The sequence below is a fragment of the Silurus meridionalis genome, chromosome 24 (genome assembly GCF_014805685.1).
Source record: "Silurus meridionalis isolate SWU-2019-XX chromosome 24, ASM1480568v1, whole genome shotgun sequence".
In the NCBI taxonomy this organism is placed as follows: Eukaryota; Metazoa; Chordata; class Actinopteri; order Siluriformes; family Siluridae; genus Silurus; species Silurus meridionalis.
In genome coordinates, this window is record NC_060907.1 from 8,562,516 (window position 1) to 8,583,029 (window position 20,514).

Genomic DNA, 20,514 nt, shown 5'->3' on the forward strand with positions numbered 1-20,514 from the left:
ATTCAGGAACAATTTAGAAAAAAATGGAGAACTCTAAAATATATATATATATATCTCAGAATACATATACTAAACAAAATTATAAAAGCCCACATTTTTCATGAGCTTAACTCAAAGATCCAAGACTTTTTTTTATGTACACAAAAGGCCTATTGTTCACAAATCTGTGTTAGTGAGCACTTCTCTCAACAGCTTTTTTACTGTTCAGAACAGACAATCTTGGACCACACCAGCCCAGAACCTCCACATCCAGCATCTTCACCTCCAAGATTGTTTGTAGAAAAAGTCTTGGATCTTTGAGTTCACCTCATGAAAAATGGGGGCAAAAACAACTGTTGCATTTATAATTTTGTTCAGTATAGTAAATTCTTGATAAATGGCCTTTTTTTTTACACTATTCTGTGAGTTCTGTTGTAAGAAATATGCAAGATAACCTAAGAAAACCTTCCTGGTTAGAACTTCAAAGGGCACTAAACAAATGCAGAACAGATTTTTTTTAAAATAATTGATTAAAAAAAGATGTTTTAAAAAAAACTCTTTATTTTGTTTTATTAGACAGTATGTTTGCACCAGAATCAAGCTTTTTTTTTTTACATGTGAATTGTGCTTTTCAAAACCGAGAATATTTGAACAATATTAACCTGTTGGTACATATTTTGTAACCGGAAACAATATGTCTGACTTTTCCATTACCATCAAGTCAACCTATGGACATGCATAATACTTTTTATATGAAATGGGTGGCAGATTGCATGAATGTATTTCAGCCCTTGTGTGGTCAAATGACCTGAAATGATGATTTGTGAATTTGAGTGAAGTAAACGGATATCCATCAGTACGCCAATGTGAAACTGAAATCAGTACCAATCTTCACAAGCCATAATAATAATAACAATAAAAAAAATATATATATATATATATATATATATATATATATATATATATATATATATATATATATATATATATATAAACAAGAATTAAGAAGTAAATAACGGTTAAAGGGGGAAAAACAAATATTTACATTCATCTAAATCTGAGTATGACGGAAAACATTTGTGTAAAATAGAAATCCTGAAGGTTGTAGGAGCTACACATCTAGCCAGAAAAGCAGAAAAACCTTTGGCTTTCTTTTGAGAACTAAAGAATAATCACCAATTCTCTGAACACAATTAATATATATACACAACTAGACATGTGCCTATTAAAAATTATGGATTTTTAATAGAAAACTAATATACAGTGGTTGTGTTGTAAATTTGCAGTTGTTCATACTGAAAGTTTGTTTCCATTATGAACAACCACCAGTGACAGACTGCAGGCACTTTCTGAAAATGAGGCTAAAGTTTACCAAGCTAGCATGTAGCCCACACATCCTCTATACAGCACAATGTAAAGGCAGAATGACAGTGTAAATTAGATAATTTTATCAAACATATCAACATTTCCCTCAGATGTGTTTGTAAATTACACACACAAATAAAAAAAAAGCCATAACATGATTAAAATAACACTGCAATTGCATGTAGCATTAATTGCTAATCGCATCTGTGGATTCTGTGCATGTTGAGGAACGTCATCATATATTCAACCCCCAGAGGAACAAGGAGTTGTATATGATTATCCTGTTCGAATGTAACCCACAACTGATGTCTGTGAAATTTCCTTGTGTTGTTTGTGTTTTTTCCTTGTGAATATTGTGTAATATATCCTATAACAGACTATTGGCTCATGCCTATATGTAAAAGCTGGGGAACAATAGTCTGGTTCTGGGGTGGGGAAAAGGAAAAAGAAGGGGAAGAAGGGAAATATGAGAAAAATGAAATAAAAAGAAAGAAAAGGACTATTGACACGTGCCTATATATATATAACAGTGAGGATCATTGAAGCATAGTGAAGCCCAAAAATATCCATCTCTCAAATTGTTTTCATCTCATTTATAAATGTATCTTTTTTTTTTTTTTTTTTTAAGTAGTCTCTGAACATAAAACAGGTTTTTACATTTCATTTTGTCATTGTCATATTTACAATCAGAAGTTTGGGGTGTGCAAAGATGTCTTGACATCTTAAAGAAAGTGTCTTTGGTTTGTGTTTTGTTTGTGTGTTTGTTTTAAAAGCAGGATATTAATGTGCATTAGCAGCTGATTTAGCATAAGGCTAGGAGTAGCTCTCGTTCTCGTTCCAAGAAGTCATCCACTGTTTCTTTTCCACAGAGGTCGGCTTCTCTGTCCTGCGCTCTTCCTTCTTAATCCTCACAGCGTTGTAACTTGGCACGCTGTCGCTGTATTTGGAACGTTTGAAAAATCCACACTGAAGGGAATGACAAAGTTGAGGATTAGCATTTGCATGAGCCAAACCGCGGACTGATACGTTATTTTAGATTTATACAAACTGATAGCGTAGCAGACATGAAAAGAAAGAAAGTCTTCATCAAAAGAGGGAATAGACAGGAATCTGGCACCAGATAACCCAGAAAAATTTTACATGCTCAAAAAAAGCAGGAAAGATTTGAGCCTGCAAGCTCTAAGCATCTGCAATCAAGCTGAGCAAAAAAAGTTGCATTTTAATAAACACAGTTATGCAGTATACATATATTTATGTAAAGCATTATATGGGAAAATATTGTGTCCATGTATGTAACCCCTTTATCCCCTGCACCAACACCATACATGAAAAGTTTGCATTTCACACAGCATTCTAAGTTAATACTATGCACCGGAAGCGAAAATATAATAATATAATAAAACAATCATCATAATAATTGCCACCATTTTCCCAGATTTAAGCAATGCAAGGGAGCAGGATGATCCAGGCTAGCGTGAGTTAGCGCAGCCTGCACGGACTCCATGCTATCGCTGAGCTTGAATGGATCTTTAAAGGTCCTTTACCAAAAAAAAGAGCTGCTCGTACTTTCTTTGTCACTCCCTCTCGCTATGCATCTGAAGTCAGCCTCTCTTTCTCAGGTTCATTTTTGGGCTCGCTTTTGCCGAAGAAGCCACACTAAAAGAAGTAAAGTTATTTGGTTAGGGCCTTTTACTTCTCCCACTGCATAAAGTACCAAATCAGTGCAGATCATTCCAGTACAAAGCACATTTTTGGTACTTGTTTAGGATACCAACAGAAATAATAGGACTTGTGGGTGGGGCTTGTAGTAATGTTAGATGGTGTGTTGGTGCCACATATGTGTCCTATTAAAGAAGCATTGTTTTTTTTTAAGATAACTTGTAAATATGTTTATTTATTGATCATATGGTCTGTGACACATTTACTAATATGGTAACAATATTCGTTTTTAAGCTTGTATAACTATAAGAATGTAGTTGTATATCGATACTGGGCTAATATTGACCACTGGGTTATGCTCTGGAGCGATCCATATATGTCTTGTCCTCGGATTGTCCTCTAAACATGCAGAGAAAAGGCTCATATATTACAAGGAAGTAAGAATCCAGTTTTTACTTTTGATAAATAAATAAAAACGTTTGTACGATTCCTACTACTTTTATTTTCAAATAAGTCTAATAGTCGAATAATACAATGCTTTGTTTGTTTTCTTATCGGTCAGTTATTAATGCCAGTATTATTTTTGAACCCATATTAGCTAGCTAATCCAATCCCACCACACAAAACACTTTAGACTGCAAAGATGAAGCTATAATGTGTTGCACTTTGATGATTCCCATTCTTGTCTTTAAATGTTTATTTGAGAAGCAACCATGCATTTATGTTGAACAGTGTTTATATCTTGGTGTAGTTCATCTGCAACTTTTCTTTTTGAAGAACAGGCATAGACAATTGATGAATGAACGCTGATGGAAAGATAAATCTGTTAGAATACAGCTAAACCTTGTTTTACCTTCCAGAGCAGGAAAACCAATAAACCCAGCAGGAGCAGGCCCAGTAATATAGCCACCAGGATGATCCACCAGGGTAAACCTCCGTATTGTGCTGCCTTACGTACTGGGAATACAGTCACTCGTACCTAATACGCACAAACACACACCGATAACCAATAATAAAACATTGTCACAATATTTACAAATACATTATCACTCATTATATTAATTATATAACTTTGTCCCAGCTCACCTGTGTCTCTTTATTTTTTAGCAACAAATTTTTGGGAGCAGAATCCAGATTGAGTGATGCTTTCACTATTATATCGACATAATTCATGTCACTGAAGTCCTGTATAAAACAAGAACAATGTTGCAGTACAGAATTTAGGACATTGCCTAAATATGATTTTTACATTTTTTTTAAAAGGGGACCAATAAACATATTCTAAAAAGTAATCCTGAACATAGGGCTTGACCACCCAAAGTAGGTTCTTAAGGCTTTTTTATTTTACATATGCGAAGAAATCAGGAAACATTTTCATGGACTCAAAGTTCACACGATATGAGCTGTAAATGTAAAACACTGTACTTTAAAGTGACACCAGTCCAATCTGGACTATTTTGCTTGCCTGAATAGCAGGAAGGACTACATATTAACAAATTTTAACATCTTAATGACTTTGGTATGAACAATAATATTTCAAAAACGTATGTCCTTTGACTGCTGAAAATATTAAACACTGAACTTTTACCATAAAAAAATTTGTTTGTATTGCAAAACTGTTTGTATTGCACAAAACCTAATTGTTCAAACCCACCTCTATAAAGGTGCTATTCCACATTCGAGCTTTCAGTGCAATCACTGCGTTGCTGTCCAATCCCTGAAGAGGACACTTTAGCGTAACGCACGATGCGCCGTCTTCGCAGGTCTGTAAACGATACAACAAACAACTATTTACATGCAAAACAAATAAAAAAGAATATCAGGGAGAAATATATTAATGAACAGTAAACAGGATTTACCAAAATTTTTGATTTCCTCTTGTCAGAAAACAGGGAGGATAAAACACCTTCTTTTTCTTTGCTTCCACCTTCGTCTTTAGCTTCACGCTTAGTCCTGGATGGCTCCTGGAATAAAAATAAAGCATACAGAGATTTCATTTCAATGATAAGGACAAAAGTATTGGGATATATGACTTTTCCAGTCATATGTGGTTCTTCTTCAAACTGTTACCACAAAGTTAGAGGCACACAATTAAACAGCATAGGATGTCTTTGTATACAGTGGCATAAAAAATGTATCTTTTTACTTCAACTAGGAGACCGAAACCAGCATGACAATGCCCCTGTGCGCAAAACCATGTTGCAGTTGAAGATCTTAAATAGCCTGCTAAGCTCAACCCTATTGAACACATATGGGATGAATTGGAATGCTGATTACACCCCAGGCCTCCTCACCTCACCTACATCAGTACCCGCATCAGTTTGTGAACACAAACCTTTGTCCATGTAGTGTATATGGTATATGTGTGGTAAAAAATAAAGGACACAGATTAGTGGTGTACCTGATTAAAATTCAGTGTGTTGACCTCATCTGGTCTGCAGTTGATAGTGTCCGTACCCGTAGTAGTGATCTTCATTAGATACAAGAGCCACTTTTTGGTAGCTGTGTTCTTTGGCCACTCAATGTTCAAAAACGCTGTACCAAAGGACTTCAGAGGCTTTCCCAAGTTAATTACCTTTGAAATTCACAATAAACAGAGTTACCCTACTGAAAAAAGACTAGAGGAGACAACAGACTTACATTGAGGCATAATAATTAAAGCTGTATGCCTATAATGCGCTGTATCGTAGGATCACGTATTTACCCGGAATTCGTAGTCAATCTCGCTGCCAATGTCGGATTCTGTCATCATAGCGCTCTCTCCTTTAACTTTCCCACTGAATTCCAGCTGAGATGGTTTAGCCACCCTGGTAAAAATTTTTATGATTATTATTAATCATATTAATTAATTAATAATTAATGAATATAATTATATTATAATATTATAATATATATTTCATATAATTATTATATACAACTATTATTCAATTGATTATGTAGGTGTGCTGTTTATGTTAGTAATTCTCTTTTTGCGTAATTATGAATATAAAACTTGTGGTCTTTCTGTATCTTACCCTGAGAGCGTCAGTAGCATCTCCATTACAACATTAGCTTTCTTTGTCACTGTCTGTGCTGCCTGGTCACTTGTCCTACAAAGCATGGAAACACACACATACAAACACACAATATTACACTCAATAATCGTTAATAGGAAACTAAATGTGAAATTGGTTGATCAAAAAGATAAATCTTTTAGTCAGGTGTCCATAAACCTTTGTCCGTATACAGTAGTTTATATCTTCGGTCAGAAGAGTTGTCTGTTGCTGAACACATTTTTTATTTCTAAGTAAATAACTTTTGTCCTGTAAGGTGTAAAGTGAGATTCTGCATCACATCTGTCTCATTTACAAGCTTAGGTTTACCCTATACACATTTTCTGTTGTTTTGTGTAGTACATGCCAAAACTGTTATCGGCTAAAATAAAAATACCAAAAACAAATCACAGAATTATTCATTTTTACCCGGTTTTCAAGTTCATTTTCGGTTCAATTAGAGGGAACAAACGCAAAACATAAAATTTGCTAGTAATTTTTATTAACACAATTTATTATTATTATTTATATTTGTTAATCAACAGTTTATATTTAAAAACTATTTTAAATAAAATGCCTGCTTGGTTAAATATTGTATAAAATAATATTTTATAATATTAAAAAGAAAAACTGAATAAAACCAAATGAATTCATTATTGATTAAATTAAGTAATCGATTAAATTGTAACTAATTCTATTAATTAAATAAATTGAAAAAGTAAATTCAATAGTTTACATTGTTTAGACCCTATTTAGGTAATACAGATGTGTATGCAGGTGTGTGTGTGTGTGTGTGTGTGTATGTGTGTTTGTGTGTGTGTGTTTGTGTGTTTTACATTTAATGTTTAATTTAAGTTATAAGCTAATTAAATGTTCTCCTTTTTTCAGCCTACAATTTCTTCCATCCTTCATTTATTCACTCCCTCAATATGTGGAATTTTCAGGATTTTCTCATTTTAAGATAAATTCTTAAGCTGGACATAAAACGCGAATGTTAGTGTTAGCCGCTAGCTGCTAACCAGGAAGGAAGGATTCATTACCGTTTTTATCGTGACACTGCGCTAACTCTAGTTTCCCTTTTTATACCCCTTGCATTGTGCATGTTTTCAACTTTAATAATAATAATAATAATAAAAAATGCGCTCAAAGTGCGAGGCGGAGACTATACAAAAAATAACGTCTGCCACTTCCCGAGAGAATTTAGATTATGTTCCACATGTAAAAAGAATTGCATTCATGTACCTAACTGAAAGTCTATATATATAAATATGAACATATACAGAGACAAGCTGATCCTTTTTACTTACGTTTTAAGTTCAAGTGTAACATCTACTTCACTCGTGTCCAGCGCAATCCCACCAGTGCTCAGAATAATGTAAAATACAAACTATAATACAAAACATAGAACACAGGCGTCAAACCAGATCAATTCCACCGGCTAAATATCTGCGTTATTTCTTGTTACTTACTTCTGAGTCTTTTTTAAAAGGATTTCCTATTTCACATTCAGCTTTTGACCCATTCTGATTGACCGCACAGAAAATCTGCTTGCCCTGCACACACACACACACACACACACACACACACACACACAAACACACACACACACACACACACACACACACACACAAACACACACACACAAAAAAGTTTGATTAAATATAAAAGAGGGTAAATAAAAGACAGATCATGTGGGTACGCATTTAAGTAGACAGACTCACAGGAGTCTTGGTGCGAATTGCTGAGTAAGAGAGGGAGTTGGAGAATGATGCAGTTAGAACTGATTCATATGCGTCATCTCCGTTCTTATTGGTCACCGTGACCCCCAGAGCAATCTCCTGCTGGTGGCTGAGTGAAATAACTGGCACGCCGTTTTCACTGAAATGATAATAGTAGATATAATATGGTTACACTGTAGTTAAATCATGCTTAGTAGGTAATCATTAGTAGATCAGGGAGCAAATATAGTGTAATAAAGTTAATCAAAACCAGAAATTGGATCTGAAATATCTAGTATTAAGAATGTCTACTAAAAAGAAAGTTCTAATGTCTAGTATTTGTTATTTTAATATAAATCAATATTCATAAATTATTCATAAGAGTTTTATAAGAAGCAAACAGACAAGCAAAAGGATATAATGGAAAAATATATATAATTCAACTATCATTCTTCAGCAATGTAACAAACAATATATTTATTGAATATAAAATAATAATAAAATGTGTGAGAGAACAATTTGTTCACTTATAAAGAGAACTCACAGGGGCAGTGGTTCGAAGATGTCTTGGCTGCGTTCTCGAGAGAAGAAATTGTACTCCAGCTTCAAGTTACTCTGGCACCTCAGGTCATCACCACAGCCCTCCTTCACAAAATTGACCTGAGAACAAAAAAGAAAGTAAATTAAAAAAATGTAAACCATTTTTTTTTTTAAATAGAATACAGTTATTTGGTATCGTCTTTTTCATTCATGCTGTACTATAAAGTTTGATTACCTCAGTAAGAGACGGTTGACTCGCAGCAAGGACCGGACTCAGCTGTGCCATGGAGGCCTGTCTCTTCTTCCGTCCAGACGGCTTTACGATCTCCACGTTCACCTCTATGGGTATGGCTCTCAGCATATCCTTTAAGTTATCCTTCACAACACAAAATGACAGCAAAATAATTCTTATAAAATGTTAAAAAAAACATGATTTTCCTCAAAGTCGTAATAACATTTAAACAGACTAAGCAAACTATGGAGGTGCTGTTTTGATCCCTACCTGGGAAAATGGTTCCTTTTGTTGTTACTATATTTATTATGTAAATATGTATTTAACCCATGTAATCTGGTCATTAAATATAAAAAAAAAAAAACAGGATTTAACCCCAGAATATCTCTAAACAAGCAGGAAAAATAGTTCTGCTGCTTATGTTCATCTAACACCTTGTTTGTGTGTTTGTTATACCTGAAGTTTGAGGCTTTTAGTGATGCACTTATTCTCATTCTCCTTTCCAAGTATCATTTCTCCTGTGCTCTCAAAGTCAGTATCAGTGGAGCTGGGCGGGGAGAAAATAGCACGAGAGGGAAGTCCCAGCTTTTTCCTCTTAGCATCCACCTGAATGAAGTACTTGATTTCTGAGTGCGAGTTAAAAGAAAAAAATTATCAGGTAAAATAAAAATGTCTATATTGTAAGGCAGGCTCAGCATGGTAGGAAGAACACATAGGTATTTACTGATGTTAGGGCTGTTCTTCTTGGCGTTGGAGGTGAATTTGAAACAGATTTCCACCTGAAGACTGAAAATATGCGTTTATTTAAAAACCATTAGCGCAAATACATTTAAAAAAAACTGACAGATGGAGGTTTGATAAAGCTCCCCTACCAGATGCTGTCTCCACAGTTTTTCTTGGTGAGGTCTATCTCTTTGGGAGTGGTGGTGACTGTCTTTTCTATGTTGACAACTGGCCTAGCTCTGTAAAGTGTCAGGAATAAATGGTCAGGAGGAGCAGTAGATATTTAGAAAAAAATTCAGATACAAAACAAAAAGTAGAAGTTGTAGAAGTTTGATCTTAGTGAATATACTGCAGAAAATATTCTCGTGAGACAACTGGTGGGGGGTCAACCTCCTAAATATATATACATTTACTTTACGACTGCCACATCCAAAGACATCCTATACAACTATTTTCCTCAAAATTTGTGGTAACAGTTTGGGCATGAACCAAATATGCCTGAAAAGGTTAGGTGTACAAATACTTTTTGTATATTTACAATAGGAAATATTCATTAAATTGATTAAAAATCCTGAGTTCTCACCTGTACATGACCACAGTGTCAGAGAGCGATCCAATGGCCAAGTCTGGATATTCATTGTTGTCTAAATCCATGTTACCAGCTAAAGAGTAACCAAACATCTTAATGTTCAGGTCTAATCCTTTCAGAACCTGATAGAGAGTGAATAGAATAGCAATATTACGAGAATAAGTGAGTGGAAAAAATATATGCACTAGCAAGATACTTTAGAGAATGCAATAGTTTCTTCACTTGTATTAATTGATTATTTGATTGTATATAAATAGTCAAATAATGTCAGTCATTTACAAAATGTCAGATGGAGCTGTGAGTTTCCAGTATGAAAATCTGTTAGATAAATGTGGAAGTGATATTAAACCTGAGAAGGCTCTTTTTTGAGGCCATTGCTTGAGCCATGATAGATGTAGACATTTCCAGCGCCTTCATCATCATACGGAGCCCCAATAGCTACATCTATGCAAAACACAAATAACCCATGTTAGCTTGCTCACCATAATTTTCAGCACGATCATTACCACTATCTCAAAACAATAAATAAATACATGTGGGTATATGTCACGATTACTGCATAGGTTTATTTTTATGTTTTCAATTGTCTCTAATATATATTATAAGCATTATCACCTTATACTTTTTCTTTTAAACATCTTTCTGGCACAAACGTTGCCCTTTTCAGCTACTTAGTGTGACAACTGGCAAAAATACCTAAAACTGTTAAAGCACATGCACTTTCAGAAACCAAAAAGAGCCTAAACTGGAACCTAGAGGTACTCAGGGAATGTTACTATTTATTTTCTACCAACTTGAGGAATGATCAAACCACCATTTTTATTTTGACTGGAAAAGACGAATTACTGTAATAGGTTGCTGATTAAAACTTATGAAAGCGTTTTTTAAAGTGTAAAAGTGTAAAATTAAGAACATAAAAAAATTTACACACTAAAACATGAAATTATAATATACTTTATAAGAATATTACAAAGGTATAAAGAAAATAAGTAAATTCACAAATAGTGATCAGAAAATACAAGTACTGGTTCATTCAGTATATATTCCTTTGTCATTTGTTTTGTAACTGTAGGTTTTGTCCTGATATTTTAACCCAATTTAATGTGACAGCAATAACCAAGCAGCAATGGACTATGAGAATCAAAACTATAAACCATCTAACTAAAATAGTGAACAATGAAAAAGCAGGTTTTCAGTGTTAAAGGTAGAAAAAATAAAATGATACAGTGAAACATATTATTGCCAACAACAACATCAAAATCACAAACCATTAAATCCATCCAGGTTCAGGTCTCCAAGATTTTCAATTGCCAGCCCAAACATGGAGTTTTTGGCTCCGTCTATTCTAGTTTTAGTGGCCTTGTCCCAGTCACCATTCCGATTGATGTAGACGTAAACAGCGCCACCGATGTCACCATCTTTCACAAAGAACTGAGGAGCTCCAACTACAAGATCCTGCCATCTGTAGAGGAGTGACAGGAAACAGCAGTTAAGCACACACAAATGTTAGAGAAATTTTGTCAAAGTTGCTGATTTGCTAATCTTACCCATCTCCGTTTAAATCCACCACTGCAACTTCATAGCCAAACGACGAGGCTAGGCCTTCTCCTTCAATGATATACTCAGTGATCATTTTCGAACCTGAATCTGATTCCTTCTTCAACAGAACCACAGCTCCACTGTGATTGGCTCTCGGGGCTCCGGCAACCACAGTCAGTTGACCTTTCTTAGTCAGCATTTTACCAGTGTCGAGAGAAAAACCTGAGGAGCGACATGTCAGAATGTTTAACCACAAATTGAAAAAATCACCCATTTTCAATTTTAAGCACATCTCTTTAAGTCAAAATTACCTCTTAATTAATTATTTTATTAAAAATAAAATTTTTGCTATTTTCATTAGTTACCTAAATTCATTTAATCCCAATTGTTAGCTTTTAGGGATGTCAACTATTTTTTTACTGATCAAATGTCTTAATTCAAAAAAGACAAAGACACTCTGAAAACTTTATATTAATTATTTTATTAATTATTAACTAATGTCAGACGTTTTATTTTATTAATTTTTTTACGCTATTTGGCTAGATATCTCCTGTAATACGTAAAAAAACAAGTTGAAATAGCATATTCTATTGATAATTTTTTTTTTTTAAACAAAACATGATAATGAAGAAAATACAGTGTGTTTTGTATCAAATTCCTGTCAATCTTAGCAGTGCAAAAAATTATAAAAAATTTAAATTTGTTTTTACCAACAATATAAATACATAGAAAAACATTAATATTAAAATATACCCTTTTTTATATTTAATAATAATTATTATTATAATAATAATTATAAATATTTTTTTATTTGCCTTGCATTCACATTGATAGCATTTGGTAGACGGCCTTTTCCAGAGTGACATACATTTATCTCAATTACACAACTGAGCAGTTACAAGGTTAAGGGCCTTGCTCAGGGGCCCAGGAGTGGCAGCTTTACATAGTCAGGATTTGACCTCATCACATAAAGGTTTACACATAATAAATGCTCACTCTGTCTCTTTTTTTAGGTCCCTTACAGACTTGAACTTAAATTTCCACCAGACACCACAGCCGTCAAACAAGGCCACCCTGACTCCAACTCCAACTCCCACACACACATACACACTCAGACTATTTAAAGGACTTTCCTGTAGGAAATCCACATGAAGTAATTTGCTTGCTCACTCTTGTTCTTTAACAAATGCCAAGCTGTAAAACTTTAAAACTTTCATTGACAAACTGTTTCTGTCCCTGATGTTGATCTCGTTTTCTCTAAATCTAGTCTGTTTGTAAATTCTTTGGATTCATTCTTCAGATTACTTCTTTGGATTACCATTTGTATTTGTCTGCCTTGGCATTTATTAAATATGTCTGCATTTGCATCTGTTTTCATACTTTACACAACAAACTTAAATCTTTTCAATCGTTAAAATGCAATTTTTAGGAATTATGGTTGTCCTACAATTAAGTGGCCTTAAGTCATGAATATAAACAATAGCATTCATAAATACATAGATCAGAACACGTATCTAATGATATATGATGGCACATTACATAGACATAATGGACTCATATTAGACATATGACCATACAATTGGTATGAGTGGTTTTTTTTTTTGTTTTTTCGCATATGTAAGGACTAGGGTTGTTACGGTAGTATGATGTAGTTTATTATCTCTGTACATTTGTACTTAAGTACAAAGAAATTGTTTTATTTTGAAAATAGTTTATTAAAAAACAACATATTCTTAAGTCATAATATGGTGAAAATAACACACCGTAACATCCCTAGTGAGATCATAACATGCACTTTTCCAAGCATCCACTAGTTACTCCACTTTGTCACAACACCACATGCTATGGCTCAGACAGGATGCCACGAATGGGAGAAATTTAAATGATGATCTACATGAATTATAATGTATGTTTCTTTGTGGGATATGACAGAATGAACGAGGATCATCCCAGACATCCCACAAACCTATATAGCTATTGGTGGTCAAGTGGCTTTCCATTGTAGCGTCGTCTCGAGGAGGATGAGAGTTATATACAAACTGATCAGAGTCGCTGTAGGACACACTAGTCATGAACAGTACACCTAAAACTCACACACACATGTACACACAGTAACAGACACCTGGCGCAGGAAGAAATTCATTACAGTATATAAGGATCAACCTGGTTCTCTCAATGAAAACAGAATATATGGTTTATTTTCAGATTAAATGAGCGCTTCAAGGAAATGCAATGTAATGTGATGTGATGTGATGTGATGTGATGAACACCAGACACACCTAAGTAGCTGTTAGCAGGGACGGCTACTTCGTCGAGCGCTTCAGGAGTCGTATATTTGATCTCGTATGGTCCGTCATCATATATACCCATCTCGATCAGTGTGTTGTTCTTCTGCTCCAAGCGTACAACACCTGAGGTTGCGGCCAAAGTAAAGAATCATTGGAATCAATGGATGAACAGATGAGAGTGAAGGATAGTGAAGATATGAGTAGTTGGAGGGTAAAGTGAAGAAAGTAAAGAGTGAAAGAAACAAAATAAGATGTTACATGAAGTGCGATGAGAACTAAACAAAAAAGTGTGTATTAGTAATTTCATGTGATACTATACACTAAAATGGGACTGATACAATTAGAGCAAATTCACTTGCATTTCAAACCCCTCTTCAACCCCCTTCTGTTCTCTCAGCTTTCTTGTCATTTTATCTTCCCACTTTCCCCTGTTCTCCTCTTTGCCTTCCTCATTCACTTATCACTCTATTTTCAATGCTTCATTTTCTTCAGTTACTTCTCTTTTTTTTCTCTCTCATTTCTTCTATTGTTGACTGTCTTACTTTTTCTTCTCCTAATCCTCACCTGTCTCTTCTCCCATCCTAGTCCCCTTTGTCACTCTCTACCGCTCATCTTTTCTCCTACATCTTCTCTTTTTCCAATCATCTCTCATCACACCCCACGCCTCCCCACTCCTCTATCCTCTGTAACTTGTTTTACCCCACATACATTCTCCTCTCGCCTCTATTCACCTCCCTTCCTTTCTCATGTTCTCTACCTTCCCCTCTAATTTGTTCTGCTCCATTCTCCTCCTGACTAAAATCATCTTTTCTCCTCTTTACTCCAATCTATCCTACTTCATTTTCCTTGCTACTCTCCCATCCATTCTTTTCTCTTCATATCCCCTCCAGATCTTTGCTCCTTTCCTCTCTCCTCCCTTCTCCCCACCTTTCCAGTTGAAGGCTCCAGGTGCTCCAAACACTAAGTAATGGTAGTCTCTGGTGAAGGTGACTGAGAGGCCTTGCTGACAGGATCCGAACCGCTCGTGACCCCTGGATCGGCCCTCACAGAAACTCCAGTCCCCTCCCTCGTCACCAGTGCTCTCATCGATTTTCAGCTCCTGACTGAGCACATAACATCGACCCGTAATGTCCCGGGACTCCTGTGGCAAGTTGGTATTGAGTCTCTTCTGGTAGCGATGAGCACAAGTCTGGTAGAACAGATAAAAATCATCAGGTGTTTACTAACTAGACCAGAAACTAGGGGATACACCTCTTACACAAAGACACAAAAGCTAGCAAACACTGACCACAATCTTGCCCCCGGGTCCTTGACTCTGCACTGTGACACCCATCCACTGGTTATCTTTGCTTTCCTGGTCCAGGTTCTCACACACACACACACACACACACACACACACACACACACACACACACACACACACAAAACAGACATCAAATGAAACAACTATGCACTTCTTGTTCTTCTCCTATCAGGGGTCGCCACAGCAGATCATCCGTCTCCACACCCCCCTGTTCTCTATATCTGCCTCTTTCAAACCAACTACCTGCATGTCTTTCTTCACCACATCCATAAACCTCCTCTTTGGTCTTCCTCATTTCCTCCTTCCTGGCGGCTCCATCCTCAGCATTCTCCTACCGATATACCCCATGATCCTCTCAATTTCGCCTCTCTCACCTTGTCTCCAAAACATGCCCTGTCCCTCTAATAAACTCATTTCTAATCCTGTCCATCCTCGTCACTCACATTAAAAATCTCAGCATCTTCAGCTCTGCTACCTCCAGCTCCACCTCCTGTCTTTTACTCAATGCCACTGTCTCTAATCCATACAACATCGCAGGTCTTACCACAGTCCTATAAACTTTCCCTTTCACTCTTGCAGATACTCTTCTATCACAAATCACTCCTGCTATCACTCTTCTCCACCCACTCCACCCTGCCTGCACTCTTTTCTTCACTTCTCTAACACACTCTCCATTACTTTGCACTGTTGACCCCATGGTACTTAAACTCCTCCACCTTCTCCATCTCTTCTCCCTGCAACCGCACTACTCCACTGCCCTCCCTCTCATTCACACACGTACTCTGTCTTACTCCTACTGACTTTCATTCCCCTTCTCTCCAGCACACACCTCCACCTCTCCAGACTCTTCTCAACCTGCTCCCTACTCTCACCACAAATCACAATATTCAACTATGCACAGTTTATACAAATACAATACATGCAGTATGTAAACTTCAGAATTCAGAAAATACCAATTTCTGGATTTGCTGTAATGAATAAAACCTTTATTTCAGGCAAGTGCACTTATACAGGGTGGCACAGGAAAACAGGGAATTTTAAAACTAGGAGTTGGCGACCCAATCATGACGTCATAACTGGTAATGATGCCGAAATTCCCTTTGTGCAGCACTCACACTTTGACTGATCTTATAAAATGATTTACAGCGAACGCTTGTTGGGCACCACTCCACTGATTCATTATAACTAATGGCAAAGGGTTCTGAATGAGCTCGCACTGGTTCTAAATATTTGCTGACGTCTCAGAGTCACCAAAGTTCCAAAATGTCTAATTTCCTAACGTCACTCTGTACTTGTGGGAGCAGCCAGAAGAAGAAGAAGAAGACTCTGTACTTGTGTGAAGCTCTTACTGTAAAACTATAAAAACAATGATAAGTAGCTCAGTGGTAATGATGTTTGATGATAAAAGATAATAAGTTTAAATGCAGGAACAACCAAGATGCTGCTCTTGGGCCCTTAAGCAAGGCCCTCAACTACACAGATGTATAAATATATAATTAATATTTATGGATAAGGGTGCCTTACAAATGCCATACATGTAGATGTAAAACTGTAAGGTATTACAAGCCAAGATTACAATTGATATTAAACAATTATGTAGACCACATTTCTTAAAAAAAAAAATCTGGTAGTGTATATAGTAATCAAGCAACCGAACCCGTAACAAAACTGCTAAGGAAATGACAAGTAAACCATCAGGCCCTTGCTGCCCACAGCGCCTTATCGCACAGGAGGAATTTAAAATATAGTTATTGAGAGACTGTACGATTTATCAATAGATCTTCAATACAGCCAAATTTATCTAGTATATCCTATTGGGTTATAATAACACAAATATATTATTTCTACATTATTACACATTTGTAGACATTTTATTTACTTGTTCTCAGCTTTAAAAAGTCTTTAATATTAGCAAATAATTCTTGTAATTTTTACCATTATTTAAAAAAATGCTAAATTATCTGCCACCAAATTCATCTTATTAACACATAAAGGTTTCCATATCTGTCATCACTAGCTAAAATATTGTTTTTTCAATGTTATTGTACTGTACCATCATTGTCGAAAATAACTCGCGGGCAGGCAGTGTCAGTAGAGCTGATATCACAGTTGTACAAGCCTCCTGTTATCTGTGACTTCTGATTGGGCAGTTTCTTCGCTCTGGGAGCACCAACCAGCAACCTGTGTGAAAAAAATGTGAAAACATTTTAAGCCGAAATCCAGATCACACTTGGCTATTAACAAATACAACAAAAAAATCAATGTGTACATCTACTCATAGTATTTTAAAAAAATTTACATTTCACTTTTATCTATTTTCAATCAGATTGCCCAGTTTTTTTCTTTACTACCGATGAGGATCTGACAGTCTATAGCTTATAGAAAACATTTATGCAACATACAACAAAACGACAAACATTAATTGTCCTTAAGAGTAAATTAAATATTAGGAAGTGCTGTCTACCATCCTTTACATACATTAGATCAAAGACACCAATAATTGGCTAGTCACAGTGACTGACAGGGACAGGAGTTAGGCAACCGTCCCACCTAGAGACAATAGAGAATTTCTGTTCACATAGATAGATAGATAGATAGATAGATAGATAGATAGATAGATAGATAGATAGATAGATAGATAGATAGATAGATAGATAGATAGATAGATAGATTGATTGATTGATTGATTGACTGACAGGGACAGGAGTTAGGCAACCGTCCCACCTAGAGACAATAGAGAATTTCTGTTCACATAGATAGATAGATAGATAGATAGATAGATAGATAGATAGATAGATAGATAGATAGATAGATAGATAGATAGATAGATAGATCTTGCTGTAGCATTAGCACTAGGATTTATATCTCTTGACTATAACTATTAATTGTCGCAGTATTAATGTTGGAGTCATTGATTCTGTTTTTCTGATATCTGTTTTCTTAGCAAATTCAGATGCTCCCCACCTCAGATAAACAATTAAATATACTAAAACAAAGCGAAACAATCGATATACTGTATACAATATTTTGTATCAAGTAATAAATTAAAAAACTTTCTTTCGGCTTCTCCCGTTAGGGGTCGCCACAGCGGATCCTCCGCACGTTTGATTTGGCACATGTTTTTACGCTGGATGCCCTTCCTAACGCAACCCTCCCCAATTTATCCGGGCTTGGGACCGGCACTGAGAGTGGCTGGGGATGGTTCCCTAACCGGGAATCGAACCCGGGTCGCAGCGGTGGGAGCACTGCGTCTTAACCACTAGACCACCAGGGGACCTGTATCTAGTAATAAATAATTATAAAAATTTATAAAATAAATTTTCATTTAAAAAAAATTCTTCCAAAGTCCAGTGCGCATCATGTGGACTCGTTACGGTCGACATCTAGCTAGCATCGACTCTCCTCCGATTTGAATTTTTTTGACTTTCAAAAGTTTGTAAAGTGAATGTCTGTACAATGGGGAGCGTCTGTATTTATATAATCAAACAAGATACAGGCAAACTATAGAATACACAAGACACCTGTCTGAGCTGTGTTTAACATTTGTGCAGAATAATTTAATTTTAAATACATTTTATTTGTACAGCACCTTTATAAATGGACTTTTTTTGCAAAGCAGCTTTACAGAAATTAATGGAAATTAACTGACAAAAAAAATATAAAACTACATGGCAGGCTGCAATACAATACAAGCTTCTATATATTTCGGTAACAAATCTTACAGACGATAAACATTTAAAGACATTTTTGATATTATGAAAGCACTATGTATGAACTTTGCATGAACTTCAAACACTATACATTAAAAAACATTAATAATTGTATCAACATAACATCCCGTTTTCAACTATAATGCTACATATTAGGAACAGCAGTATGATATTAGTAGTGTATTGGACTACGGTCTGCTTCGTTTCTACTTGCAGTAACATCATCTTTCGCAGTTTCATAGGCAACAATTTTTAGGGAAAATGTGTGCTTTAGAACACAAAAAACAAGACAAACGTGTTTCTTCACACCACCAAAAGCCCTTACTATGTAACTCCAGTCTGCCATACATCAGTCAAATCACTCAGACAAAAAAAAAACTGTCCTTTCTGCTCTTGTCTAAAAAAGTAGAGCAGAGAGGACGACCGAGACACACAGGGCACAGGCCATAACTCTACTTTCAGCACATTTATCTGACTGAAAGGCCCTTTTCTTCTTTTTTCTGATGGGCTGCTGTGTTGATAACATTCATCCAGACACTTCAGACTCAGCTATACAAGTTCTCTTTGTTGCCACGAACAAAAAGCGGCACTGACTGCAGTGCAGACTACGCTACCCACAATGCAACAGGAAAGGGCCTCGGGACAATATCAAATCGTTTGGCAATCAAACAGGTCTGTTCTGAGTCTTTACATTTTCAAAAGCCCATGAAACAGATACAGTTCAGTAAAATGCAAAAAGATGTAACTCAGCTATCGAGTGACACGACAGTGAACAACTAAAGAAAAATAGGTAAAGAAGGCAAACAATGATGTCGTATCTGTGACAGATTTGCTACAAAACACAACAAATCAAATATATTCCACTTCTGTGAGTAATACTTAAAATCCTTTGTCAAACCTACAAAACCTATTAAATGGGTCATCGGTCACTGACAATTAATTCAGTGTAAGCGAGAGGCCAAGGTCAGTAAGGTCAAATGTCATAATGGCAAAAATGGAAAGAAAGAAAAGTGCATTCATTCATAATAGTTAAAGTTGTTAATGTGTCATTTTCAGAGTTTTCTTGCTTGGTTAATGAAATCTCATCTTGCTTTAGTAAGCCATGGATGTATTTCGATTCAATAAATTTGTTTTTAAATTGTATTTTGGGTACAGTGTGATACCTTCATGATTTTGTCTTTGATCATCCTTTTTTTGGCTCAATTTCCAATTCTAAATTAAAATATATTGATTATATTTATACTTACTTAATTTCAAAATATGTCTATAGTATAGGTAGATTTTCTGCATATCATTTAGAGAAAATTAGTCAAACAACCTTATCGCTCAATTACTTTATTGGCAAGACAATTTAGTCTTACAAAAGGCTATTTAGAGCCTAATGAAATGCAGTTATATTTTAAGATATTCAAGGTCTGCCATTAAAAACTGGAAATGCTTATTTGCTTGAATGACCTATTGTTTTTGCTCCAGTGTGTTAGAAATCCTGTTGCACATGGAGGGTGTACCCAACAAAAACATCCTAATTGTTCAAAGAACATTCACCCAACTATTTTTCAAGCCCAATAAAGCAAAAAAAAAATAAAATAAAAAAGAAGAATAAAAAAAAAAAAAATTAAAAAAAAAATATATATATATATATATATATATATATATATATATATATATATATATATATATTTTTTTTTTTTTCATTAAAACTTGACAGACAGACAGACAGACAGACAGACAGACAGAAAGACAGAAAGATAGATAGATAGATAGATAGATAGATAGATAGATAGATAGATAGATAGATAGATAGATAGATAGATAGATAGATAGATAGTGTAAGGCA

The 20,514-nt window shown here is 35.4% G+C and overlaps 1 protein-coding gene and 1 non-coding gene across 5 annotated transcripts in view; both read right to left on the reverse strand.

The window, feature by feature from the left end:
* Positions 1–518: 518 nt before the first annotated feature.
* Positions 519–20,514, reverse strand: part of itga6b (integrin, alpha 6b) — a 33,632-nt gene continuing 13,636 nt past the window's right edge. Inside the window, exons 2-26 of one of the 4 annotated variants that reach the window (XM_046837573.1) lie at positions 17,021–17,148; positions 14,953–15,032; positions 14,592–14,853; positions 13,656–13,787; positions 13,343–13,459; positions 11,385–11,598; positions 11,106–11,299; positions 10,187–10,281; positions 9,832–9,959; positions 9,398–9,487; positions 9,250–9,311; positions 8,982–9,151; positions 8,529–8,669; positions 8,298–8,413; positions 7,757–7,913; positions 7,505–7,588; positions 7,343–7,422; positions 6,018–6,092; positions 5,708–5,810; positions 5,405–5,578; positions 4,863–4,967; positions 4,658–4,768; positions 4,090–4,188; positions 3,857–3,982; positions 519–2,310 (exon numbers count right to left, since the gene is read on the reverse strand). In XM_046837573.1, coding sequence (XP_046693529.1) covers positions 2,158–2,310; positions 3,857–3,982; positions 4,090–4,188; positions 4,658–4,768; positions 4,863–4,967; positions 5,405–5,578; positions 5,708–5,810; positions 6,018–6,092; positions 7,343–7,422; positions 7,505–7,588; positions 7,757–7,913; positions 8,298–8,413; positions 8,529–8,669; positions 8,982–9,151; positions 9,250–9,311; positions 9,398–9,487; positions 9,832–9,959; positions 10,187–10,281; positions 11,106–11,299; positions 11,385–11,598; positions 13,343–13,459; positions 13,656–13,787; positions 14,592–14,853; positions 14,953–15,032; positions 17,021–17,148 — 3,196 coding nt within the window. In that variant the 3' untranslated portion in view covers positions 519–2,157. Of the gene's footprint in view, positions 2,311–2,918; positions 3,001–3,856; positions 3,983–4,089; positions 4,189–4,657; positions 4,769–4,862; positions 4,968–5,404; positions 5,579–5,707; positions 5,811–6,017; positions 6,093–7,342; positions 7,423–7,504; positions 7,589–7,756; positions 7,914–8,297; positions 8,414–8,528; positions 8,670–8,981; positions 9,152–9,249; positions 9,312–9,397; positions 9,488–9,831; positions 9,960–10,186; positions 10,282–11,105; positions 11,300–11,384; positions 11,599–13,342; positions 13,460–13,655; positions 13,788–14,591; positions 14,854–14,952; positions 15,037–17,020; positions 17,149–20,514 lie in introns of those variants that run through there. The other 3 variants (XM_046837571.1, XM_046837570.1, XM_046837572.1) reach the window with 3 other exon arrangements.
* Positions 18,170–18,242, reverse strand: trnag-ccc. The gene has a single exon. It is a non-coding gene; the product is annotated as a tRNA-Gly (tRNA).